At 60.8% G+C, this 26,246-nt stretch overlaps 2 protein-coding genes across 7 annotated transcripts in view; one reads left to right on the top strand and one right to left on the bottom strand.

Moving 5' to 3' along the window:
• Nucleotides 1-198: 198 nt before the first annotated feature.
• On the bottom strand, nucleotides 199-2,776 carry NOB1 (NIN1 (RPN12) binding protein 1 homolog). Its single transcript, XM_065028283.1, has 9 exons — nucleotides 2,590-2,776; nucleotides 2,377-2,509; nucleotides 2,114-2,247; nucleotides 1,972-2,043; nucleotides 1,747-1,884; nucleotides 1,431-1,649; nucleotides 1,134-1,231; nucleotides 872-1,016; nucleotides 199-704 (listed from the first exon to the last, which is right to left on the bottom strand). Exons 1-9 carry the CDS (start codon nucleotides 2,665-2,667, stop codon nucleotides 435-437), a joined length of 1,287 nt encoding a protein of 428 aa, XP_064884355.1. The 5' UTR covers nucleotides 2,668-2,776; the 3' UTR covers nucleotides 199-434.
• Nucleotides 2,679-26,246, top strand: part of WWP2 (WW domain containing E3 ubiquitin protein ligase 2) — a 37,424-nt gene continuing 13,856 nt past the window's right edge. For 2 of the 6 annotated variants that reach the window (XM_065028242.1, XM_065028240.1), the window contains exons 1-9: nucleotides 2,679-2,818; nucleotides 5,315-5,398; nucleotides 6,069-6,216; nucleotides 6,454-6,572; nucleotides 11,507-11,644; nucleotides 12,326-12,422; nucleotides 17,306-17,553; nucleotides 20,168-20,375; nucleotides 25,302-25,391. In XM_065028242.1, the coding sequence (XP_064884314.1) occupies nucleotides 2,773-2,818; nucleotides 5,315-5,398; nucleotides 6,069-6,216; nucleotides 6,454-6,572; nucleotides 11,507-11,644; nucleotides 12,326-12,422; nucleotides 17,306-17,553; nucleotides 20,168-20,375; nucleotides 25,302-25,391 (1,178 nt within the window). In that variant the 5' untranslated portion in view covers nucleotides 2,679-2,772. Of the gene's footprint in view, nucleotides 2,819-2,946; nucleotides 2,966-5,213; nucleotides 5,399-6,068; nucleotides 6,217-6,453; nucleotides 6,573-11,506; nucleotides 11,645-12,325; nucleotides 12,423-17,305; nucleotides 17,554-20,167; nucleotides 20,376-25,301; nucleotides 25,392-26,246 lie in introns of those variants that run through there. The other 4 variants (XM_065028245.1, XM_065028243.1, XM_065028244.1 and 1 more) reach the window with 3 other exon arrangements.

Here is a 26,246-nt window from a genome sequence, read left to right as displayed (position 1 = left end):
TAGGCATCCCTGGCCAGACGTGTCTGTGCTGCAGCGGGACAAACAACCCCCTGCTGCTGGCTCATTATCCAGCCCCCTCATTAGCACCACAGGACAGAACACCCTGTGACACCCTCCTCATCTCAGGCTCAGAGGAAGGCAAACCCCGGCCTGCGAGCTGGCACCGGTGGCTGCGGAAACAAGCCTGAGCCACAGTGCTACGGTTTTGTGTTTATTAGCAACGCAGCCCCTACCTCAGCCAGGTTCCCCCTTTCTGGCAAGGTCAGAGCCACCCCCAGTCCCAGCTGCTCTTCGGGCACCAGAGAACCGCGGAAGGAAAGGTCCAGCTCCTGCCCAGGGTGGCTCTGCGAGCCGTCCTGTGTCAGGCAGTGCTGGGCAAGGCCTGGGCAGATGGTCCCTGGCAGCGCTGGCTGCCAAGGGCCCCGTCCCACCCTTCACCTCCTCTTCACAAACTTCTTTGTCACGGCGTTGGGGTTCAGGCGCCTCCTGCCAGCGCCCAGGGCCGCGTCCCGGATCTGCAGGTTGGCAGCGCGGCTGTAGACGTCGTTTTCTGCGAAGGGTGAGACCCCGGCGATGTAGTCAGGGTCGAAGACGTTGGTTTTCTGCCTGGCCTTGCGGGACAGCCGCTGCTGCGGGAAGGGCTGGTCTTCCACCAGGTGGGGGTTGTTGGCGTGCTTCCCTCCCCTCGGTGCCGGCAGCGGGTACTGCCAGGAGAAAAGAGGTTGTTAAACTCGCTTCAGGGGCAACTCGCGCTCAGAGGAACCTCAAGGTGAGCACAGGCCTCTGGAGAACAGAGCAAACGCAGAGCGGACCCCAGGCCAGGCCCTCGTGCCAGCAGCAGCCGCCCAGCTTGTCACGCACAGCCACTCACCCTGAGCCCTCGGGGGTTCAGCACCTTGGGGTTGCGGGAGAAATGCATGTGGAGGCTCCCGTCCTCGCTGACACTCACTGCGACCTTCTTCAGGGTCTTGTTACCGCAGTGGGGACAGAAAACCTTGGTCATGTCTGAAGTGGTTCTGCAAGAGAGGGCCAGAGCGGGGGGCGTTACTGCTCCCTGGGTGGGGAGCACAGCAGCAGGATCCTGCACCCAGCCCCACGCCGAGGGCAGCGCCGCTCCACGCACACACGCTCACCTGAAGCAGCCGTGGCAGCGCAGGATGTAGCTCCTGGCCTGGCGGATCAGCCGCCCATTCACCGCCAGCACGTGGAGGCCCATCTGCAGCAGCACGTTCTGCAGCGAGGAGAGAGAAAGCAGGATGCGTGAACTGGGGCTGCCTGGTAAAAGGAGCTGTCGCAAAGCTGCTCTCACCCCACCCAAGGGATGCAGCCACACGCTCCTCTGTCTCATTGTGTTGGTTTAACCAGCTTTGAGTAACATGGGAACCTGCCCCCAGCCCACCCCCAGTCCTGAGGCTGGCGCCAGCACCCACCTGCATGGCAAAGTCTGTGGTGACACAGCCGACTTGGATGCCAACCGGTGCAGTGTCACAGTGCCCCATGTCCTGCTGGGCCTGCTTGAGGTTGCTGGGTGTTATCCAGCCCTCGTTGTCGCTCTCCTCTTCGTCCTCCTCCTCCTCCGCACTGGCCTCATCCTCAGCGCTCTGCTGCTCCTCAGCGGTCTCTGTGCTGACGGGGGCGGCCGGAGGTTTCTGGGGTGGAGAAGCCAAGTCAGGTACAGCTCACGCTGCGCTCCCAGTCGGGACCAGGGCAGCAAGGACAGCGGGGACAGGAGGCTCCAGGTCCCACCAGCAGCTCCTGCAGCTCCTCCTCGATGCTGGGCAGAGGCACTCGCCAGTACAGGAAGGAGCTGAACTCATCGCTCTCAGAGGGGACGGTGCTGCCATCGGGGCTGGGCTGACGCTGGCCCTTCCCTGGGGACTTGTGCTGTTGGGGGACACAGGACAGGGGCTGCAGTTCTGCCCCCTGGGCTGCCGTGTCCCCGTCCCTGGGCTGCGTGTCGCTGTCCCTCACCTTGGCGGGCAGGTGGAAGCCGGCGACGTGCAGTGGGGCCTCGGGGTGCCGCGGGGTGGAGCTGAGCTGCACCTGGGGAGGCAGCAGGGGGGTTGGAGGGGCCGCCCGGAGGCCGGGGCCCCATCCCGGGGGTGGCCCCTACCTTGTCCTGGGGCTCCCAGCGCAGGCAGCCGGGGCCGTCGGTCTCGGCCTGCAGCTGGCAGGTGAGGGCCAGCACCTGCAGGTCGGCGGCCGAGAGGCTGGGGTAGTCGCCGGTCTTCTTGGAGAACTCGGTCACTGCGGGGCGGGAATGGGGCCGTGGGGCCGGGCCTCTCGGAGACCAGTACCCGCGAGACTCAGGGCCCGGGTCTGGTGCCCCGAGGTGCCGGCATCGCGGAGGCCGCGGTGCCCCGGTCCGGTACTCACCGAGGCGCAGCAGGTCGGGCCGCGGGCGGCGCAGCCGCAGCTCGCAGGGCAGGGCCGCGAGGCGGCGGCGCGTCGGGCGGTCGCGGATCTCGGCCAGCACCTCGGGCACGGTGTACAGGTTCTCCGCGATGTCCTGCGGGCAGCGCCGTCAGCCCGGTGTCCCCGCCCCGCCCGGTGTCCCGTGTCCCCGCCCCCCTGTCCCGTGTCCGGTACCTGCAGCGGGGCCGCGCTCAGGAACGCGCCGGTATCGGCCACCACGTGCGGCACGCGCGCCATGTCCGCGCGCCCCATGGCCCGGCCCGGCCCGGCTGCCGTAGCCGCCGCGGTGCCCGCTGGGAGAGGCAGCACCGCGCGAGCGCTTCCGGGCGGCGCGGTCAGGTGACGAGCTGGTGTCACATGACGGCGCGCGCTGGAGCCGGAAGCGGGAGCGGAGCGGCCGCCGGTAACTCGGGTGACGGGCGGGGGGTCGGGGCCTCCCGGCCCCACGGGCGCTCCCGTCCGGGGCGGGGCCAGGCGGGGCGGCCCGGGAGCTGCTCGGCCGCTGCTCGGCCGCGGGCTCTGCCCGCCCGGGGCGGTACCGGCCGGTGGGGTGAGGCCCGGCGGGAGGGCTGCTCGCTTCCCCGGGGCCTGGGCGGCGGCAGCGGAAACCCCGGGGGAAGCGGGGACGGGGAAGCCTCGGTCCCGGAAGGGGGTGGGCGGTGAGCCGGGTGAGGGGGCGGCCGGGCCCGCTCCGCACACAGGGACTCGGTAACGGTGTGAGCGGCACCGGGGAGTGGGAGAGAGCGAGCGAGCCGGGGGAGCGCCCCGAGCTCCGGGCTCTGAGCGCGGAGGCGTCCGGCGGGGCTGGGGAGATTAAAGCAAGTGGCGGTGAAACGGTGCGGAATCGGAAAAAGAGAGAATGGGCAAGGAGTCCAGATGTGAGGGACGGGCTGGGGCCGGCGGGCCGGGGCTCAGCACCCACCGAGCGCGGGGGAACCGGCTGCGCGGCCCGGGCTCCTCCTGCCGCGGCGCCGGGGAGCGACAGCTCTGGAACGGGCAGCGCTCGGGGATTAACAACCCCGGATCGCGGGCTGTGGCCGTGGTGGCGGCCGGAGAAGAGCAGAAGCTGCAGCCGTGAGCGGGGGGAGGAGCGAGATCCAGACCCCCCGGGCGTGGGGCTGAGCACCCGGTCCTGCCGGGGCCCTGGGCTGGCGCGGGGGACGCTGTCCGCGGGCGTTCCTGTGTCCCTGCTTAATGGCACTGATGAGATGGGTGGGGATGCGGAGCTGGGGAGTCACAACAAACACGAGGGATAACAGTATCCTGAGGGAAGGCCGGGCTGACCTGCGGGCTGGGAGAATTGGAGTAGGAGCAGCTGTAGTAATAATGAGTGCAGTTCACGAGGTGAAAGATCTCCCTCAGTAACTCTGCTCACCCCACTTGCGAGGGGAGGAGGTCAGTGTGTTAACCAGCCCCCAGCCCCATCTGACAGAGCCAAGAAAGCAGCGGGTCTGGTACCAAACGAGGATTTTGGACAGAGGTGGGGATTGTCCCAGCACTGGTCTGGTCTGGCCTGAGCTCAGAGTACCAGAAGTACCGAGAAGGGGATGCAGAGCGGAGCCCCTGGGTCACGAGAGGGGATTTGGAAAGGAACCTGGCTCTGAGCTGGAGCTCAGCGAGGTCTAGCGAGGGAAAGAGAGTCCTGCGGGACAGGGGAGGTGGCAGGGGCTGCAGCTGCTGGGGTGCTCCGAGCCCCTTGTTGTCCTTCCCTCCCGGATCAGGGGAGGGAGGGGTTGGCAGCGTGGGCAGGGGGCTCGGGGCTGGGGAGGGCATCGGGTTTGCCCTCATCAGAGCCCTCACCCCTGGTGACAGGGTTGAGTCTCCTCTTTGCTTCTACCCGGGGGTGGGCAGCAAATGTCCCCGTCTGTCCCGCTGTGTCGGGGGTTGCACAAACACGGCCCCTCAGGGCTGGGACCTTGACACGCACCATGGGTGCCCGCATTGGTGTGTCCCCTGCAGCCCCCATGCCGGGGCAGAGCAGGGCAGCTGCCGCGGGCTGGGGAGGGGTGTGTGGGTGGCTCTGTGTTCCGAGCCCGGGCACCTCGTGCTTCGGCGTGACCAGTGACCTCACCCTCCCGCTCTGCGGCCAGTCCTTGCGGCAGCGGCGCCCGGCCACGTGTTCTGCCAGCATCCTTGGGTGTTACAGCTTGTGTCCTGCCTGCCTGCGCTCTGTCCCCAGTGGGTGACTGTAGGGCCAGCTGCAGCAGAAGGGGCAGGGGAGGCGCTGTCCCTGCGGTGACAGCGACTGGGGCCCCAGCGAGTGCTTGTGCTTGCAGCTGGCTCTGCAGTGTGACCCTTCCCTGCATTCAGAGCAGCTGCGGTTCCCAGCCCCTCCATAGTGTGTTAGAGCAGATTGGACCAGGTTTTTTGGTGGGATTCTGCAGCCAGGAGCCCCGGCACGCAGCCGCTTCCCTGTGCTGTGTCCAGACCATCCTCTGTTCTGCCAGTGTCACCGCCTTGGCCTTCCCAGGGGGGTCCCTTTTGCCACGGCCACGCTGTCCACTCATGAACCGAGGCTTCTCTGCCAGGTGCAGGGCAGTGTGTCTGTGGGAGGCTCTGGGGACAGCTCTGTCCTCATGCCGCTGTGACTGGCTGTGGCCTTTGGCTCAAGGTGAGCTGCAGCAGCCCAAACGGGGCATCCGGAGGCCTGAGCGCTGCCCCACTCAGCTTGGCAATGCCACTGAGGGGAGCTTCTCTCCCTGGGTGCAGGGCTGGTTTATCAGGAGGGAGATATATCTGTGTGTCCCAGGTGTGTGCCTGTCCATTGCTGAGCCTCCCATTGTGTGGGTCACCCGCAGGAACGGCTGCACTGAGGCTGCTCTGGGACCCCCGAGGGGCTGACCTGCAGCCCTGGCTCCTCAGCACGGTGCTGAGGCTTCTCCTCTCTCTCTGCCTCCAGCTAGAGGTGATGCCATGGCCGCTGCCAGCTCCAGCAGGGCCAGGGCCGGGCCACCCTGTGAGAAGTCCCAGCTCTCCGTGAAAGGTGGGTCCTGCCGCCTGGCCGGAGGGGGGCGACCCGGGACCTGTGGTGGGATTGCAGATTTTGGGTGCATCTGGTCCTGGCGTGTGCACTGCCTGCATTTCATACTGGGCATGGCCAGTGCTGCCCTGTGTCCCCTGGGCGCCCAGGGGCGCGGAGCAGCCGTTGACTGGGCTCTGCACCTCCTCTCCATTGGGAGGTGGCTCTGGGGCCGCCTCGATGCTCCCGTGGCCGCGAGATGGCTCCCGGCACCTGGAGCTGCATCCCCTGGAGCCGCGTTCCCTGGAGCTGCATCCTCGCTGTGTCCTGCAGCCCAGGATGCTGCTGCCTTGGGGGTGGCAGGGCCGAACCCAGCGGGTGCCTCTTCCCAGGGGCTTCATCTTCCCCCCCCACCTCACCCACAGCCCTGGGGCAGGGTCCTGTCTGTGGAGACTGTGACACTCCTGCAGCCTTGGGTGTGGGTGGAGCTGGGCACAGGCGGTGACAGGACCACCTGGATGTGGCCATTGCTGCCATCAGGAGAATCGCTTCTCGCTGCCCCCCCTCCCAAAAGCAGTTTGACTCTATGGTGAGCCGTGTCACCCTGAGCGGGCAGTGCCGGGGTGTGTGTGGTTGGGGCAGGGGACAGGGTCTCCCTCGCGGCTTCCTGACCCCCCGTCTGTCGCCTGCCCAGTGGTGTCCATGAAGCCCAAGGTGCACAGCCGCCCGTCGCGGATGAACTGCTACGTGGAGGTGGCAGGCGATGGGCTGCCCAGCGAGACCAAGAAGACGGGGAAGCAGATTGGGAGCTTTGAGCTGCTGTGGAACGAGATCCTCATCCTGTGAGTCCCTGTGACACCCCAGCCTGGGGCTGGTACCAGGAATAGCCCCGGACTCTGGGTGGACCCCAGGGTCCCCAGGCAAGGACACTGCCAGGGACAGTGGGGCTGGGGTTGGCAGGAGGGAGGCTCCCACTGCCCCGTGGCCATGCCCACCTCCCTCTGCTCGCTGGTCTGACACTGCCTGCTCCCTGAGCAGGGGCGAGGCCACGGTGACAGTCCCTTCTCTGGTCTCTGCAGGAACGTCACGGCTCAGAGCCACCTGGACCTCAAGGTGTGGAGCTGCCACACCCTGTGGAACGAGCTGCTGGGCACAGCCTCTGTCAGCCTGGGCAGCCTCCTCAAGAGCGGCAGGAGACGTACGTACGAGCCGGACCCCGCGGGTCCCTCAGCCCCGGCCTGGCCAGGGTGCGCACGGGGGGAGCGGCGGTGGCCACAGCGGCTGCCGGGCCCCGGGAAAGGAACAAGGTGCCGTTGTGTGCTGGGCCGGGGCGTGACGGGAGCCGTACCTCTGTTAGCCAGGGCGCTGCTGCCGGCGCGGAAACACAAACCCCTTAGCTATGTGCTGCCATTTGTGGTCGCCAGAGTGTGGCTCGTGATGGCAGCTACCGCATAAAGGCAGCCATTCAGGGCCGGGCTGCGCAGGGCTGGAAAAGGCTCGCTGTGTCTTTTCCAAGCAAAGCTCCACCGCTCGCAGGAGACAGACCTGGTATTGAGCGGGGAGAGGGGCCTCCCGTGTGCCGGGAGATACAGGGCTGGTTCAGCCTCTCCCCGTGCCAGAGGCTGGGTGAGCTGCTTCCCCTGGCACTACCGGCTGCAAAACCGCGCTGATGTCCCCGCGGCACTCCCTGCACGGGCAGGCGGCCCTGCCCTGGGGTGGCACCTCATCCTGCCGGGGTGGCAAAGGCCAATGCAGGAAGTGGTGCTGCAGCCATGTCACTTTGCAAAGCTCATGAGGGCCTGAGCATCTGCCCGGGGCTGCAGGGCTGGGCTGCCTCATCGGGCTGCTGTGTTGGACAGACTGCAATGGGGTCCCTGCCAAGGGCACCCTCCTGGGCAGCGTTTTCTTCCCAAGCTGTGTGAGTGCTGCGCTGAACTGGGCTTCTGGAGCCGCTGCTGCTCCTGCTCTACCTGCCTGCTCCGCTGCCAGGAGCACAATCGGCTCTTTCATTAGCGAGCGTCCCAGGGGGCTGTGTGGAAAATGAATGGAAAAGGCAACTGGCTGTTCTAGCTTGTCCGTTAACATTCAGCAGAAAAAACGTGTCAGATTTTTCCTTGACACCGTGGGCTGGGAGGGAGGACTCTTAAAGCTGCAGAGCCTGCCCTGTGCTGTGGGAAGGTGCTGCCGGGGCAGCCGGCGCTGGCAGCCTGGGCTCGGAGCCGGGACAGCAAATGCCCGTCCAGTGGGCGGCTCTGTGGTGGCTGGGCCAGTCTCATAAAACCTGTCACCCAAGCCAGTAAGTCGTAGTGGGGGTCGGACTGTGCCTACCCTGCACCACCCTTGGGTGCCACATCCCGAGTGTCCTGTGGAGCTGCTGGGACTGTGACCTCTGTGCTGTCCCTGTGCCCTGGTCACCTTTAGGCCGCTCTCTGCACCCAGCCCAGGTCACAGGATCGTTTTGGCTGGAACCGACCCTCAAGATCATCGAGTCCGGCCCTTAACCCAACACTGTCACTAAACCAGGTCCCATCCACTGGCTTCTCGGAGCCCTGCAAGGCTGTTCCACAGACGACCAGCTGCCCCTGGGCAGAGACTGTGGGCTCTTTGGCTTTTTGGCTTTCTCCTCCCATCCTGTCTTCCCTCCCAGGGCTGTGGGGGTGCAGAGGAAAGAATTAGAAGGCTGGGGTGTCCTCCTGGTTATACCTGACAGGTAAATGGTGGGACACAGTTGTCCCTGAGCTGCTGGTGGCTGAAGCTGCGTCAGCAGCAGGAGCGAAGCTTCTCTGCCTGGGGCAACTTTTACATTTTACCTGGGACTGTAAGATCTCCCTTCCTCGAACCTCCAGGTTCCTCCTCGGTTTATGGGTTGCTGTAGAAAGGCTTAACTTTCCCTTGGCTTCTTCCCGGAGGGACAGTAGCCACAACATGGTCATTCCTTTTGCTGCAGGTATGCACAAAGATTAAGCCAGTCCTAGCTCGTCGAGCCCCAGGGAGATGACTGCTGCCTGTCTGCCCGTTCTGAGCTCTGGGGGGCCCGAGGCCACAGGGAGCCACAGGGCTCGGTTCTTTGCTGAAGTTATTTGCTGCCGTGCCCTTTCTGTCAAGTGCCAGGGCAGCTCCGGGCAGGGCTCTGCCTCTGGGGCTTGATTGTTCTGCAGATCGATGGGGGCGAGTAGGTTTGTGGCTGGAGCACATGGCTTTTGGGGTAGCACGGGGGATCTGCTAATCTGTGTGAATAAGTGGCAGTCCCAGCTGCTCTTGAGGGGTGATGTTGGCTACAGCTTTGATCACCTGGAGCTGTTTGAATGGGAACTGGCCTTTGCACCCCATGGGACTGCACAGAGGGTTTAGGGACCTGTGAGGGCAGGAGGCACCGTCTGTCTGTCTGTCCATAAATCTTCCTGGCTGTGCGTGTGAAGATGAAGCCACCCAACCCAGAGGAGAGGTGGAAGGGCTGCCTGCCCCCACCAGCAGCTCCATGGTGTCCATGGACGTCAGATGCAGGTGGCTCCTGGGAGTCCCGGTGGGCTTGAGCTCAGCGCAGGGCCGTTATCACGCTGACTGCTCCCAGTCCTGCTTTGTGGAACCGTAAATCCGCTTAATGGGCTGGGTGGGAATTCCAGCTCACCTCTGCTAAATGGGAGCTCTGATGCTGCATGCAGGGCACTGGAAGTAGCTGAACTGAGACCTTATTCAGGACCGAATCACCCCCCAACCGCCTCCCAAAATAATAATAATCCCTCTGACACTCTGGCTGCCACGGGACACAGCAGCCTTTGTGCTCTGTGTTCAGGGGACCCTCTGTTGGTACAGCAGCAATGTCCCTTTGTGCGTCCCGCATGCTGGACGGGGACAGTGAATGGAAGGTTCTGCTGGTGTTTATTTTCTTTAAAAAAGCTGGAGGGGCTGGAGAGGGGGAGAAGGAAGCCGGCTGGGAGGTTCATGTTCACATCCTCCACTTGGAGACACCTTGTTGTTGCTCCCGCGCTGCCGGCCCCTCGGCTGGGCGCCCGCACAATGGGGGCTTGTGCGGCGCTGGCGGGGAGAGGGACGCCCTCGGCTGCCGGCCGCTCGCGGAGGGGCTTGGAGGAGACCCCTGGAGCGACCGGGCGCAACTTCCGCATGGCTTGGAGAAAATGCAAATTCCTATGGCTTGGAGCAGCCGGGGAGAAATGGGGTCTGGTTTTTGGCTGTGCCTGGTAGCGTCTTCTATCTTGGGCTCTTTAAATGGTCTGTGAGAGTGATTCCCCTTGGGAGCAAACTGAGATCAGCTCCTTTAGGCAGAAGGGTAAGGCCAGGCTTAGCAGAACCCCGTGTCTGATGATGAGTGGGTAACAAGGGACAGTCCTGCGCTCCAGCCTCCGTGCTGTGCCCCCATGAGCATGTGCTCCTGCTGTGCCCAGTCCTGGGCACTGAGGGGACACCGACCTCCTTCCCACCAAAAACCTGAGACTGTCCTGTGGTCCACAAGCACAGCCGGCCCTGCAGCCCTGTCCTTGCTGCTGGCAGCCGGGAGCCATGGGTGCTGTTGGGGTTGCCCCAGCAGCGTCTCATGCCAGAGCTGGAGATGGGACAAGGGGTCTGAGGGGAGAGTGTCCCCATCCTCCTCCTGTTCCACTGGCAGGTACCGCACCCCATCCCCACAGTGGGCTGGGACAAAGCAGGTTGCTAAAAAATGTTGCCATTGTGTCATGAGCAATCTGTGTATAATAAAAATATTATTTGAGCAAATGAGTCAGGAAGTGTCTGGGCCAGTGTCCCAGGCTGGCACAGCCCGGTTTGTCTGTCCTTCTGTGGTGGAGCCGGGTGTTTCAGTCCTCTTGGCTCCCGCAGGCGCTGCTGCCGCCGTGCCAGAGCCCTGCCTGCCGTGTGGTACTCCCATCGCCCTGGGGATGCAGCCCTGCGGTGGCTGCTTTTGGGTGCACAGCTGTGGGGCAGTGGGAGGAGTGCAGGCAGCCTCCTGGCCCTGTGCCCTTCTCCAGCTGTGCTGGGTGCTGGTGGCTTCTAGGGCCACCTCTGGTGCTGTGACAGGGAGCTCTTGGGAGGAGCTGGGAGGAGGTGGGTTCTGTCCCGGGGCGCGCAGAGGCAGAGCTGTGGCTGCCAGTGTGTGTCAGTGGAGCAGGACAGGCGCTGGCTCTTGGAGCAGCTGCTGGGTGCCCCAGCACCATGCGACTCGTTGGCTCCCCTTCCCACCTGGGCAGCCCTTCACTCTGTGCCCAGGGGAGAACAGGAGCTTCGTTCTGGGGCCGTTACCTCTGAGCAAAGCCGCCGTGTCCAGCTGTGCGTGGAGCTGGGCCTGGCAAAGTCTCGCTCAGCTGCTGGAGCCAAACTGGCTGGAGAGGGAGGGGAGTGGAGCTGGCAGCTGCCTTAGGAGCCTCCCATCCCATGGCACCCACTCCAGAAGCTTCTGCTCAGGCAAGCTGATGGCGTTTCTGTGCAGCTGGGGCAGCCCTTTGTGCCGGTTGAGTTCGGTGGAACTGAAACACAGGGATGAGGATGCAGGGATGTGCCTGGGCTTTTCCTTTGCTGTGTACCTGGGTTTTCTAGGTGGCATGAGGATCTCCTGGCTCTGGGAGCTGCTGCTTGCTCCTCTGCAGCCAACCAGGGCTGCAGGCGCCCTTGGGCATGTGGCCATGAGCTTCATGTCCCGGGCACCTGCCTGTTGGTCATCCTGACATAGGACCCTTCTTGCCTCATGTGTTGTGCCAAACCAGCAAATCCCTCAGCTTTCCTGCTCCAGTGTCCCCTGCGGCCCCAGCTCTGGATCCGTGGTGTCTGGACTGTGCTGCAGCCTGGGGCCCCGGGGCGGCTTCCCCCCACATAGCGACCCCACTATGGCAGCAGTGGCTGGTGATGAGGGTCTTTCTTGGGAGCTGATGCTGGGGCTGGCCACATGTTTTCTAGCCACGCTGGTGGGTCCCTGTAGGTGTGGGTCCAATGCTGGTGGTGCTCGCTGGGACAAGTGGCCCTGAGGGAGCAGCACGTTGTCCTTTGGGGGCATGGGGAGGCCTGGAGGGAACCAGGAGGCTGAGGTCCCGTCCCATGGGGGAGCTGGGGTGATGGAGCCATCATGGCCAGCATCCTGAGTGGTGACTTCTGTTCTCTTTCTTCACATCCCCTCATCCCTCGCAGTGGAGAACAGGCAGCTGACCCTGGACCTGCAGACGGAGAACAAAGGCAACGTTGTCTCCGGTGGAGAGCTGACGATTTTCCTGGACGGGCCAGCTGTTGATCTGGGAACTCTGCCTAATGGCAGCGCCACGACAGAGGGTGAGTGCGCCTGTCCCCATGTGCACGCGGCGGCTCTGGGCTTGATGCGGCGGGGACAGGAGTGGGACCACTGGGACTGGGACCGCTGAGCGAGATCCCAGAGCCAGCAGCCGCCTCCTCCGCCAGGCACAGCCCCAGGCTTGTGCTCGGGCTCCCATGGCAGTGACTGTGTGGTGGGGCAGCAGCAGGAGTGTCGACAGGCTCATGCTGTGCATCCCTCCCGGTGTGAGGGGAGCGGCCCTTCCCCAGGCCCTCTACAGCCACCTGTGCAGCTCAGCCCCTTCCCTCGCTGTCCCCCCTGGGCTGGGCAAGCGGCATCTGTATTTAATGAACCACTCAGAAAAGGGCTCCCTGTGGCAGAGGGTGTGTGGGGACACAGGCTGGTATCTGAGCTGTGTGGGCTGCCTGAGGAGCGACAGAGCCTGTGCAGGGCAGAGGCTGGTGTGCTGCTTTCCCTCGGCTTCTTCTCTTCGTCGCTGGGAGATGAAGCCTGTTGCACAGCAGTGGGAGAGGAGAAGAGCATGAGGGCAGGGGCTTCTCGTGTGCCGGTGGGTCTGTCCTGTCGTGTACAGGGCTGCTGAGCTTTGGGCTCTCCTTTCTGGAAGGAGGGAGGCAGGAAGGAGGGTGGAATAAGTAGATGCCTCAGTCATTTTCTTCACCCACTTTTTCTTGCTCGTTCAGGGTCCCAGGTGCCTGGCCAGGACCCCGGCAGTGTGACTGTGGCCACGGAGGGCAGACACCAACCTCCCAATGCAAACTGCTTCGGGAGCAGACCCAGGTAAGGCTCCCATGCTGGCAGCACCATCTGTCCGCTACTTGGTGTTGCTGTGGCCATGAGGCAGCTGGGAAGTGTCCGGGTCATCCTTGTGCAGCAGGACCTGCTCCACATCTTCCAGTGAGCCCCAGCAAAGCCCCTCACGGGAGAAGTGGGGCAGGGGGACACTGACTGACCTGGGCACAGCAGAGCTAGGCAGTGGCCACACAGCCGGGGTGTGGCTGATCTGCGCCTCTTGTAAAGTGCTTGTTTCTCAAGGAATATCAGGTCTGTGTTGGCCCAGACAGTTTCTGCTGGTTGCTCTACTGGCAGTCAGAGGAAGGGTCTGCTGGGAGATGTGGGGTGAGTTGTGAGCAGGCTGTTTGGGGATTATGGGACCCCAGCTCCTGCCTCGAGCCCAACCAGGAAGCAGAATGTCCCTCTGGGGGATGGTCGCAGGCGGATCCTTCCAAAGGCACAGAGGGAGCAGGCGGAGCAGAGCTGCAGGGAAACAGCAGCTGCTTCCAAAGGAAATGAGCCTCTTGGGCACCAGGCCACCCGGCGCCTGGCGTGGGGCCGGTCGTGCCTTCTTGCCTGGCTGCAGCGGCTCAGCACTGCTCCATTTGCAGCTGTGGTAACTGAGAGATGTGTCACACTGTCAACATGGACTTGAATTTAACACCTATTTATATTTCCAAAGCGTGGCAGGGGCCCAGCAGCCCATGCAAATGTTCTGCTGAGGAGCGTCTGCCTGATGAGAGGCTCTGCCTGTCCCCAGTCTTGGGGACACTCAGCAATGAGCCCCACACCTCGAGTTCTTCTGCTCCTCCTTCAACTGCCAGGCACATACAAGTGATGAGTGAAGGGAAGAAATGTTTTTAGTTCTAAGACGTGACCCTGGCCCTTCGTATCACGTGTTCATCTCTCACCTGAAGGGGGAGTGGGGTGGGAAATTGGGAGCAGGTTGCTGAACACAGTTCGTGCCCTTTTGTTGTGGCTGCTCCTCTTGAGTCCCCCTGTCCCGGTGTTAAAGCCTCCTGAGGGCTGGGAGCGCCCAGTGTCCTGACTGGAGCTGGGCTTTGTAGCTGCTCAGCAGATACCAGTTGGTGCCAGAAAGCAAAGAAAAGTCTGGTTTGGAAGGCTCAGCCTGGTAACTGCTTACTCCTGATGCTCAACTGCTTTCCAGTTATCTGTAAGTAGTTTTGGGTTCTGGTGTCATCTTGACCTGTGAGTGTGTGAGATCAGTGTGGTGAGGCCAGTGCTTCTGCAGGGACCTTTGGGGACCTGCTGGGTGTGCCTGCAGTCACCAGAAACCTGTGGCTGCTCCGGTACGGGAAACATCCCAGCTAGTTTTCAATTCCTCCTAGATTCCCCCCAGTTTAGGGTTGTTCTGGACATAACTCCGTGGTTTGATGTAGTACAGCTGCGCGGGGCAGAGCACTGCTGTGCGGACCCACTGTGGTGGTGGCTGCTTTCTCCGGAGGGGAGCCCAGGTCCTTCGCACACGGAATGCTGTTTGATGGTTGCTCTGTTTATACACAGCACTGTGTTTATTTTCACAGGCTTGGTGATGGATGCTGGCAAACTTGCTCGCAGGCAGGATGGAAAGAAAAGGGTCATTCTTTGCCCCTCAGCTATTTCTACGCTGTCCCCTCGAGGGAAACTGCTTGGTCAGGGCTTCTCTTTCTTCTCCTGAACAAATGTCATCTTGGGATTTGCTGCTAACCTTGGTGACGGGGTGTGAAATTCCACAGCCCTCTGTGGAGAGAAAACAGAGCTCAGAGGTTCCAGCTGAGAGCTGGTGCCGCCGGTGCCAGGAGAGTTGCTGCGGTCCCCATTTGTCTCGTGGTGGCTGAAGGGCCCCTCTGCCAGCAGGGAGTAAAGTTATCTGGTCCTGTACAGGGTCAGCAGCTGGCACCATGATCTAGAGGTAGATCTAGCCATGGGAAAGTGCTGTCACCTGTCACAAGCTCGTGCAAACCCAAGTGGTTTCTTCAGTGCAGCAGCTCCGTGTTCTCTGCTGTGTGTCTCCAGATGTCACCACTCACCCAGCGACGGGCACGAGTGTCCCCAAGAGCAGATGGGGGATGCTCCTCCGGGGCACTCAGACAAAGTGTTTCCCTTCCTGAGAGCCCTTGTGCTGCAAAGCCCCACGGGTGGCTGCGGGATGTCCCCAGACACGTGGCCTCTGGTATCACACAGCACCGGGACAGACCAGGGGAGCTGCCAGCAGCTGCAACCCTGGCACGGGCAGGAGAGATGTAGGGATGCTGTCCTCTGCTGCTGAGGGCCTGGGGGCTGCTCAGTGCCCCACAGAATGAGCCATGAGGTGGGTCTGGGGACAATGAGAAGGGAGGAGTTGACAGGAATCAACTGGGTTTGGGATTTTGGAGCCAGACACCTCTTCGGCTGCACATCCTGCTGCTGTGGGGCGAGGCAGTGCTCCTCCTGCCCAGCTCCAGGGGCTGGTACCCGGGTGCCACTTGTCCCCGGCGCTGCGGGCATGAGGGCTGGGTGCAGCGAACATGGCTGCCTCCTCCCGCCTTGCGGGGGCGTGGGATTTCTTGGCTCCATGTTTCAGGAGCTGAGCCCCCGCAGCACTGGGGTTCTCCAGGTGGCTGTTCCTGCATCCATACCCAGGGCCCACATCAGCCCCTGCAGCCCAGGGGGCTCTGCCTTGGCAGGAGGGGGCAGATGGAAGGTTGGTGTCACCCTGGCTGATGCTGCTTTCCTCCTTGGCACTGTCTGCTCCCTCCGCCCTCCAGCCCAGGAGGGGCCATGGCAGAGCACACAATGGCAGAGCACACCATGGAGCAGCCACTCCAGGTCCCCAGTGGGCAGGGGACAGCGGGTCTTGCTGACCGTCGTGGTGGTGGGCTGCCCTCTGCACACCCCACTGTCTCCCTCCGGTGTGGCCACGAGAGGCTGTTCCCATCCCCAGTCTGCCATGTTTTCTCCCCACTCCTATTTTAAGAGCCTGTTCCCAGCCTGGCTGCGCTTGCATGGCCTTGCTGAGTTTGTGTCCAGGTGTCTATTAAAAGACAATGCCCAGATGGGAGCACGCGTGGGAGGGCTGGGCTGGGCTGGGCGGCAGGATGGCTAATTCAGGCCTGGTCACCCTGTGTGGCCGCCTGGCAGCCTGGAAACATCCTGTTTTGGTTTCTAAAAACTCTCTGGGCAGCGCTTAGCTCATCTGTGTGGAGAAGGGCAGGGACCAGGTCCCTTCTGTGCCACAGGGCAGCTCCTGCTGGTGCCACCTGCCCGCGGTGCCATCTGCCCACTCCCCTCTGGCCGGGGCTAGGGGTTGTGCTGCCTCCCGGCCTCACCACAGGGTGACTATGTGGCCGGGGGTCCTGGGCAGCTTTTGGGAGGTCCTGGTGCCGGTGTGCCCCACTGAGCCTCATGGCCAGGCAGTGAGGGGCAACCTGCTCCTCCAAACGCAGGGAGAGGAGCCCGTTCTGTGCCCACAGCCACTCTGAGTCCCCCGGTGCCAATGGCCACAGCAAATCCCCAGCATACAGTGGTATCCTGGGGGCAGCCGGGGTTTGTGGGGATAGTTCCCCATCCGAGGAGCCCCTCGAGGAGCCCCTGCATGGGGCTGCTCTCCTGGGAAGGTCCTGGGCTGGTCAGAGTGGTCTCAACAGCTCCTGCTCACAGGCTGCTCTGCCCGTGGCTCTTACCCAATCTATTTTCAACCACTGTCTCCTGCTTTCCCGTGTCTCCTCCCGGTCTCAGCCCTTCCTCTGCCCAGTGTCAGGAGGAACTTCGGAGCGAGTGGGAGGAACCCGAGGCTTGCTGGAGCTGGCGAGGGTGGCATGACTGACGCTGTGCCCTGTCGCTGCCAAGCTGCCGTCCCCTCCCAGCTCCAGCCCTGACACGTGGGGACAGTTTGTGGGTTTTGACCTTTTAAGGAGAGAACTTGGCTGGGATAAGGCGACTTCCCAATCCCTGCAGCCACTGCCCCGGCTGCCATCCTGGGTGGAGGTGGCCGGGCTCTGCCTCTGCTCCCCTGGCCCCCAGCACTGGATGGCAGTGTCCCCCATCCCTCTCCTTGCTTGCAGCAGTGACCAGGTTTCTCAAAAAACCTGAAACCCAGCCCTTCCATGCGTGCCCTCAGGCTGCTGCAGGGGCCGGGTGGTGGGGTGGGAAAGGTTTGTTCAGGGGTGCTGCAGACACTGCCCGTGGAGGCCAGGCTGCATTGGCCATGGCAGCCCCTGAGTGGCGAAGGGGACACGCTGGCAAGGGAGCTCCAGTGTGGCACACAGAAGACCCTTCTGTGAGCTGGAGCAGCCGCATCTGCGCTGCTTGCAACCTGTGCTGTGATTTGGGCTCCCGTCTTTCCAAGCTGCTGGTTTTCCCCCTGCAGGGTCAGGGCTGTCCCGGCAGCAGGGGACATCGGCACCTTCCTCGCCTGCTTTGCACAGGGCTCGTCGCTTTGCAGGGATACGACGAGGGTTCCCACCGGTGCCGGCTGTGGCACTTCAGTGCAGGAGCTGGCGCTGGCGCAGGATCTCTCCTGGAGCTTTACTGCAAGGCTGGAATGAGCAAACTGCTGGCAAGCCATGATGAGTGGGTGCTGCCCGCAGGTTTCTGGCTGTGAGTGCCCGGGGCTGTTCCTCAGCACGTGAGGCAGCCGGGGTGAGCACCCACAAACAAAAGCAAGGTCACTGTCACCCAGTTTACTCCTCCATGGGACTCTGCACAGCAGGCAGGTGCCAGGACCTGTGGCTGGCAGGTCTGAGTGAGCAGCATGATGTTCGTGGCGCTGCTGGAGGAGCGGAGGCTCATGTCTGTGTCCCGGCCATTTCTGGGGGAGGCTGACGCCTGTGCTGGGGAAAAGCGGGAACGGCGTTTTCTTTGTGAGGCCCCTGGTGTGTCTCACCTCCTGTGTTTTTTTTCCCTTCCAGGACACACCGACACGCAGCTGGAGTGACCCGGCAAAACACAGGGAGTGGAGAGCAAAGTCCCAGCGCCAGGAGCCGGCACCGACAGCCAGCCAAGAGCGTGCAGCACACTGGCATGGCCAATGGCACGGCCACCAGCACAGCCCACGGCATGGCCAATGGCACGGCCACTGGCATGGCCAGCAGCACAGCCCACGGTGTGGCCAACGGCACGGCCACCGGCACAGCCCACGGCATGGCCAACGGCACAGGTGAACACGTGCTCTGGGTAGTGGGAGGACGGCACTTGGGGCTGCGCTTTCTGGGAGAAAATGAATTTCTGCTGACATAACAGATCTTGTAGTGCCTGGGGGTTTTCTCCCTGTGAATTGATTGATTTTTATTTATTTTACTTTTGATAAGGTGGGCCGCTCTGCACAGCAGGCAGGTTTGCTCTGGTAGGGTCTGCTCTGCCTGTTGTGAATTATTTCTGTGGCTTCTCTGTGGAGGCCCCTGACAAAAGCACTGCATCCAGCTGCAGGTTTTTGGCAGAATACTGGGACAGCAACATCACCAGTGCCACAGCAAGAGGACAATGGTCACAGCTGAATGGACTTTTTTCAGGGTTGGGAGCGTTTAGCTGAATTTGCCCCTCGGTCTTCAGCAAAAATGCTCTGAGCTCTTTGCCCACCGAGGCGGGGAGGAGCAGCTGTTGAGCACCACACAAACCCACCTGCAAAAGGGGGCTGATTCTTACACCAGGGGCTATTTCTGGAAGAGTTTCTCTTGTCCTTTCTTGGTTTTGTCCACAAAATCCTAAGTACCTTGTGGCACAGGAACTGGGACCTGCTCAGTGCCTGATTACGAAGCTACAAGCAGTTTATCCAGTGTCCTTTTTGGAGCCAGTGAGCAGCACGGCATCTCCCGCTCCCCTGCTCTGCTTTTGCAGGCAGCACTGTCCTTTCTCTCGTGTTTAGCAGAGACCTGGAAGGAGAAGCAGAGTGCTTTGTGCTGGGTAGAAGGAAAGGAATATTCCTCAAAAGGATTTTTTTTTTTTTTTTAATTTTAATTCCATTTCATTGGAAAACCTGGAGCAGTGCCATTTCAATTTCGCCAAACCCCACGTTGGGAGGGAGACGGGGAGCGGAAGGCTGGTGGAAAATGCTGCCGTTCAGCTGTGGCTCCCGCGCTGTGCTCCCGTCCCAGCACTGCGACTCGTCTGTGCTGTACCGGGAGCGACAGCCGTGCCGTGTCCCCTGCACCCACCAGCCCTTCCAGTGTCCTCGCTGTGCAGGGGACACTCCCTCGGGCTGGGGCCAGACTTTTTGTTCCTGAGCACAACTTGGCTCCTTGGCTTTGCTTTGTTTAAAACACGTTTTATTGGCCCAGCCCCAGCTTCCATGGTGCCTTTATGACCGTGCTGTCCTCGTCACTGTTTACCACTCACCACCGTCCATGTCTCCCTTGAGTCCTGTTGGCGATGATTTCATACTTGAGGATGGGAGAGGAGTGTTTTGGGTGGCTGGGGGTAGTGCTGGACACCTTGTTTTGCACTCTGTGGAATGCCTCTAGAAACCATCCTCCTCCTCCTCTTCAGTTTAGTACATCTTGGTGCCATTATCGTGGTTTTTGTGCAAGAATGTCCCCTTTACATTTGTCACTCACAGCTGTGATTTCATCTGACAATAAAAGGAGATTATTTCACAGCACATTTTGTGCCCAGCCCTGGCTGTGTTCCCCTGGAGCCTTCCTTATCAGGTAAACTTTGGGTCAGCTTTTCCCCTGCTTTGTCTGGGACCAAGATCAATCTGATCCCAGTGCAGTTACCTGGGTTGTTCTGCAGGTTCCCTTTGAAGATTGGCACAACGCAGTTGAAGCTTCTAAAAATTCCCTTTCCAGGGCTTTCTGGAAATGAGCAGCGGTCAGGGACTCCTCAGCCGAGTGCTGCCGGAGCCCGTGGGAGCTGCTGTGAACCTGGGGATCCTGGTTGCCCGCAGCTGCCGATGCTGGTACAGGACTCTCCGGCGCTGGGGTTGCCGTCCTGCTCCCCTCCGTGCAGGAGCATCCCGCATGGTCTGCCTCTGCTGGAGCCTCTGTAGTTCTTCACTGTCCCATCTGTGGGTTTACACTTTTGGGAGGTTTTTTTCCTACAATACTTCTAAAAACATGGGCTTGTAGACAAGATGGTTCCCTTACAGTTTTCTGCGTTTCTCAGCTCTCACTTATGTAGCTCTGTCTGCATCCCTTACTCCTTTGATGCATGTTGCTGATTTGTTTTTAATGCTTTTGCTTTGCTGCTGAAGCCAGGATGTCTTGCAGCGAAAGCCATCCTCTGCCGGGCTGCTCAGTCTCAGGGTGTTTTGACTATTTCATAAATATTCGTCAAACAAATTCCCTTTCATTTTTTTTGGTCTGCATTTTCCTCCTCATCAGTTCTCTTTGTAATTTTCCTTTGCTCTGTCTCTTCCCCTCCTCTTTTCCCAAAGTTCAGTGGAATCCAACAGTGCTGAGCTCTTGCCAGTGCAGCTGACGTGCTGGGCCTGGGCTTCCCTCTGCCCAGGGGGACACGCTGCACCAGCATTTTCTGAGCTCCTGCTCCTTCCTCGAATTCCCATCAGGCACGCAGTATGTTTGCAGGTGGCAGAGGTGACACTGGGCACAAACGCAAAGTGCCCTCTGCGTTTGTCCCGGGATGGAGGCAGTGGCAACGGTTCCAGAGGGATCTGGCTGCTGGGTGAAGGAGCTGCTGCCGTTGCTGGCAGTACCGCTGGTCCTGTGCTCGGTGGCAGTGGCTGCCACCCCCCGTGTGCTCTGCTGCCAGCGCAGCGTGGGTGCTGTTCATCAGCCCTTTTGGGGTGCTAAGGTTTCTGCCCTCTGCCTTTGCAGTGAACGGTGACACAGCGGGTGCTGCAGAGAGCGAAGAGGAGAGGCTGACAGCGGTAGCCAGCGCACCGGCCCCGGTGAGTGGGGCTGACAGCTCCGGCGCTCCTGCTCTGCCCAGCGCCGGGGAGGCCAGGGAGGCCGAGGAGGCCTCCAGCTCCAGCACCGCACCAGCCCGGGCAGCCGTGCCAGCCCCCGACGCTCTGCCCCCCGGGTAAGCTCCTCTGCTTCTGCTTGTTCCCCTGATGGGCCAGCGGGACGGGGAGCCCTTAGCCCTGGGGTGGGAGGCCTGGCCCTGGAAGGGTGGCTGCGGGCACACAAGCAAACTGGGGCACTGCTGTGTGCTGGGAGAAGAGGATGGCTGAGGGAAGGGGCTGTGCTGCCGCAGGAGGTGGTGGAAACGCTGGTGGCAGCAGAGCAGAGAGGGTCTGGGGTGCCTGTCGGGGGTCACTGTGCCATGCTCGCCAGGCGCAGCTTGGCCTCCCCTGGCTGAGCTGCCTGGCGGGGCCTTGGCCGTTGTGGATCCCTCTTCTGGGCTGGGGTCTGATCCGCGTCCACGGTGGGTCCCTGGAGTAATAAACAGTGAATTGTGTCTCTGCAGCGAGCAGCCACTTGGTGTTGGTACCTGTGGGAGCAGCAGAGCCCTTGGCTCTCCTGGGGCTGTTGCAGGGAGCAGCCAGAGGAAAGTGCATGAGGGATGGAGCGGGGATTTCCAGGGAGCTCCTGCTGAGCAGGGGGACACAAACATGCCTTCCAGAAACGCCGCGGGGACATCGGCTGCTGCTGGGGGTGGTGGCAGGACCCTTGCGTGGCTGTGCCTGTTCTCCCTGGTGCAGATGCTCTGCATCCTCCTCCCCGGGTGACGGGGAAGGGCAGGGAGCAGAGCTGGTGCTGGCAAGCAGTGCCGGTGGGCTCAGCCCACTCCATGCTGCCACCGGGTCCTTCTCTGATGCATTTCATACACCTTTAATTCCGGACTGAAAATGCAAAGTGGGGAGGGGGGGGTTTGAAAACTGCTTATGTTTCACGTGAAGGGAGCTGTTTATTTTCCTTCAGCTGAGGTGATGCCTGGAAGGTCAGGGCCTGCTTGCATGTCAGTCACAGGTAATTAGGGTTAACGGCTCTGCATGCCTCCACGCGGGTGTGTGAGAGTTGTGTGAGGGTTTCTGTTCTCCTGCCTGGGCCCTTCCTGTTTCCAGGCAGCTGGAAAAGTCCAGTACTCTGAAAAAGGTCTTTATTCCACCAGAGCTGATGCCCCTTTCTGCTCCTACCAGGTAGACCAGAGGGCTTCTTTCCCCACCTCTGCACAGCCCGAGGTGCAGACAGGCTGCTGGTTCTTTCCCAGGGTGCAGAGGAGCTCTTGCTGTCTCCAGATCAGGGTTTCTGGAGGCTCGGGGAGGTGCAGATGATGCTTTCTAGGACATGCAGACTTGTTTTTACCTGGTCCCGTGTGGTGGAAGGGTGGCCTGTGCCCGTGTCCCCACACCAGAAAATTGTGTGTGTTGGAATGGGGAGGAGGATAAAGCTGCTGTGCTTTGGGATGCGGATGGAGAAGAGAGGTGAAGGCGCACTGAGCTGTCCCCCAGGCTGAGCCGGTGGGACTGGGATCTCTGGTGACTACCCTGTGTGTCTGTCCCTCCCCACGCTGGCCATGGGGTGTGCAGGGAAGGAGAGCAGCAGCCCCTGGCACGGGCTGTCCGAGCCGCCTACTCACACAGGGCTGGCTGGGGCAGCAGCTGACCCACTCGTTCAGCTGGAGACCAAATCAGGGTCTGCCCAGGGGAATGAGAGCAGAGAATTGGGTCTGCTGAGGTCTGCATGGCGTGAATGCTGCCCCAAGAGCTGCCAGGCCGGGCTCTGGGCTAACGGGTTTGTTAAATGGGGATTTGCTAAACTGGGATTGCACAAGACACTGTGGCCCTGATGTGGTATAAATGAGCTTCTGGCGATCTCTTGAGAGCTGGTGTGGGGCAGCTGGTTTTTGGCTGGCTCACCGCACCAGGGCATTGCTTTGCCGGGGTTGAGTCCGGCCTGGGAGCCGGGTGGCTGGACTGACGGGGGCAGTGACATCCTGGGCAGAGGGGGCGCAGCCAAAGCCAGGCCACCGCAGCTCTGGCAGCAGCATGCTCTGCACAGGGAGGAGCAGGACAGTCCCGTGCTGGGACGGCTGTGCTGAGAGCGCTGTGGAGCCCAGGAGCCATCGCTCTGGCTCTGCTGCTTGCAGGAGCAGCGTCCCCCGCAGAGCTGCCAGCTGCTCCGGCACTGACGAGACGGAAAGTTGTCGTGTCCTTCTTGCTTTCTGTAGGGGCTCTGCCTCATTCCCTGAGTGTCTCCTTTCATTGTGGGAGTGTGGAGAACCCTCACGCTCTGCTTCCCTTGGCTCTGGAATGCAGCGGCTCTCCCCGCTATGGGTGTGCTGAGCCTGCAGCTCATGCCGGCCTGCGGGCATGTGGAGCCGGGAACCACTGTGTTCATGTGGGGATTTAGAGCTATTTATCCTCCTCAGAGAACTTTCTTTAAACATCTGCACCAGATGTGATGGGCACAAAGGTATCTCTCACACAACTGGGAGTCTGTTCTAGGGGCTGGAAGGTGCTGGAAGGTGGTGTGAATAATTCCAGCCTTGATAGTGCCCAGAATCTCGTTCACATCCTCCTGGCTGGGCAGAGTGTTTCCACGCACAGCCAGGGAGCACGGCTGGCAGAGGAGCAGCCAGTCGCCATGCTTGAGGCCTTCGGGGGTTCCCGGCTCTCACATGGGGGTTTCCGAGGAGATCGATAGCCAAAGCAGGGAGGGCGTTAGAGCCGCTGGCTCCTGCATCTGGTTCCTATCAGTGATGATGCTGCGCGGGGACAGACGGTCGTTAGCGCGCTGTGCACAGGCGCTGTCTCGCCCGCACAAAGAGGTGCATTATACCACCTGGCAGAGGCGTGGGCTGCGGTTTCTTGCATAAGGAGGGCGTTTTGTTTGGACTGTGGGGCTGCCTCAGCGCTGCTGCTTCACCCCGTCCGTGCCTCGCTGGATCTGCTGCCGTCGCAGCCTGGGGAGCAGCCGCAGGGCAGCGAGCAGGGCTGACGTGTCGCGCGTGCGGCAGCGTGGATGAGCTCCCACCACCAGCGCTCACCAAACCGCTGATCTGGTGGCCATGTGGCAGCGGGCACAGGAGAGGAACACCGGCTGGACTTGGGGTCCCCAGAGGAAGAGCCGGTTGTCACACATGTCCCTGAGCTGTCCCTCATCAGACAGCAGATGGGATGCAGGGGCTCTCGGCAAGGCTGTGAGGAGCTGGGCGAGGGTCTGAGCACGGGCGGGTTGTCCCCAGTGCCTCTGTCTCTCTGGCCATTGCCACACGTCAGCAACAATAACAGTTCATCACAGCTTGCAGTTTCACATGGCGGTTCAGTGTTCACAGGGCGAGGCAGCCCTCTGCAAATTTACTTTTCGGATCAGAAGTGAGCTGCTGACCTGGGGAGCTCATGAGCTTGTCATGTTTGTGTAGGGTGTGAGAAGGGGACCGAGGACATCGGTCAGTCGCTGCCACCTCCAGCAGCAATCCCCGTCCTGCAGGGCTCTTTGCAGTCACAAGGGCTGCCAGAGGAGTATGAGGGATCCAGCTAGATCCCGAGCCTGGCATTCACATTTCCCTCCTGCTTTTGGGGAACTGGCTCTTCTCTCAGAGTTCAAGGTTGCTTCTGCCCAGGGCAGGGGTTCTCCAGCTGCTGGACCATTGGAGTCCCCAGCTGACATCATGCTGCAAGGGCTTGGAAACACGGCAGCAGCTCTCCCCATTTCTGCCTTCTCACCTTTTGAGGAGCAGTGTCAAGGCTGTGGTCACCGTTTGGTGGCTTCATCCTCCCCTGGAGAGGTTTGTGGGTGAGCAGGGACCGTGTCAGCCTGGGCAATAGGGCATTAGTGCTTAGACCATCTCCATCACAAGCTCTGCTTGCTTGCTGCAAGCCCAATTTGTTCCTTTGCTGTCACAACACAAGCTGGTATATTAATTTCCTAGAGCTTTTTGTGATGATTGAGGCTGACGATTGAATTGGGAGAGGAGCTGTGGGAGCAGAAATGTGGCAGAACGCTTTATCCCTCAGCAGCTGCTGGCTCGCCTCTCTCTGCTGCAGAATGAAAGTGGACAGGGAAGCGTGATGCTCCACAGAGCTTTTACCTTTGCCAGGGCAATCACTTTCATGAATGACTGAAGGCAAAGGATGGTTTTCAGTGTAGCCGTGCAAAGCCAGGCCTCCCTGTTGCTCCCTGGCCCTCAGGGGCCAGCTCCGAACCCCGTGCCTGTGGCCACACGATGTTTTTAAGCCTTATCTGTCAGCAGCGAGCAGGATGGCTGCCAGGGAGAAAATTCAGCCCCGGCCCAAGCTCAGAGGCTCCCCTTGAAAGATGTATTAAGAGAAACCAAACAAAAACTACATCAAAAACTCACAGGGCATAAAGCTGACCCTGTGTGAAATCTTACTCCAACCCTCCTACTTTCTGGAGGAAATGAGGAATTTATGCTCCAAATTATGCCTCTTTTCAGACAGCAGATTGCTGCAGCACTTCTCCGATAGCCTTGATCTAGCTAGCCAAAATGCCATGCAGACCTGCTCTCATTCTTGATTTTAAACCAAAGTTAGAATGCTGTAGCTAGGCAGTGTGAGGTTTGCTAATCCACCAGATGCAGCTCTCTGGACATTCTTGGTAATAAGGTGATTATTAATTATTCCCAGCTCGCTGCTCTGCAGGGGCAGCTGGGCTGCACAGCTGTGGGCCGAGCCTGTGGGCACACACGCTTACAGCTTTCCTGGGGAGGCTGTTGGGCATGATTTAAAGCAAAGGTCCCCGTGAAGTCCCGCCTGTTGTGCGACTCCAGCTGTCGCTGCCCTGTGGGTGCCAAGGCTGCTGGATCTATGGGGCTTGTTCCAGCTGAGACCCTTCACCTCACCCCGTGTTTGGGGAGAGGACAGGCGCCGTGTCGTCAGCCTCAGTGTTCCTCCATGTGGCCTCCCCTGGGTGCTGCTCTCCCTAGGGAGCCCTGCAGCAGGGACTCATGGTTGGTTTGGTAGCTCCACCTTGGCCAGGGTTCAGTCTCTGTGCAAGTGTCAACTTTCTTATGATTATGATGTTGTTGTTGTTTTTCTTGCAGGTGGGAACAGCGAGAGCTGCCTAATGGTAGAGTCTACTATGTAGATCATAACAACAAGACCACCACGTGGGAGAGACCTCTTCCTCCAGGGTAAGGGGCTCTGCGGCAGCTGGCGTCTCGCATACTGAGCTAACTTGTTGTGTCAGGTGCACGGGAGTCGACACAGAAGGGGAGAAGTGTGTTGGTGGTAGGAAGGTCTTTTCTTTCCTAAAAAGAAGTGGGGTGAGATGACCAAGTGTTCACTGGCCTGAAAGCACACGCTGTATCCTCAGAAAGATCTTTTCATCATTTGTAAAAATGAAAAAGCTTTCCAGTCTGTTGCATTTTCACCTCTGTTAGATGATTATTTGTTTAAACAGTCCATGGAAATCACTGAACACTTGACCAGGAGTGCAGCCGCATGCAGGCAGGGCAGAGGAGTGGCCCTTTGGGATGGGGTGCCAGCAAAGTCCCCCCAGGACCAGAGACATGGGCCTCATGTCACCTGGAAAACAGATGCTTGTAGATGAGAAGTGAGCTGCCGGTGAGCAGAACCAGGCGTGCTCAGCGTGCCCCAGGCCTGGACCCTGGGACTCTCTTGGGGAGGCTCTTATGTTCTCAGCTACATTGTGGGCTGCTTGTGCTTGAGAAGATGCTGCTGCTCAGCTCTACAAGCCCCGCAGGGAGCGTTCTGCAAAGCTCGTGTCCATGAGCCGTGTTTTCCTTTGCAGGAGCAAATGATCGGGTCACACAAGCTGTACGCAGCCCTGGGTGCCTCATGCTTTCCAGAAGCTTGTTGAGTTCTCACCTCTTTGTGCTCCTAAAAGCAGAGAACTCGACACAGACAAACCCTTTTTGTTCTTTAAGCTGAGTTTGTTGGGGGCTGGGATGACTGGAGTGAGCTTTAACCACCAGCATAGTGCATGAAACACCACCCTCTCCAGTTTCACTGGAGTTTCATAGGAG

The sequence above is a fragment of the Columba livia genome, chromosome 13 (assembly GCF_036013475.1).
Source record: "Columba livia isolate bColLiv1 breed racing homer chromosome 13, bColLiv1.pat.W.v2, whole genome shotgun sequence".
Classification (NCBI taxonomy): Eukaryota; Metazoa; Chordata; class Aves; order Columbiformes; family Columbidae; genus Columba; species Columba livia.
The sequence above is the reverse complement of the archived record's forward strand: the minus strand, read 5'-3'. Positions and strand labels throughout refer to the sequence as shown.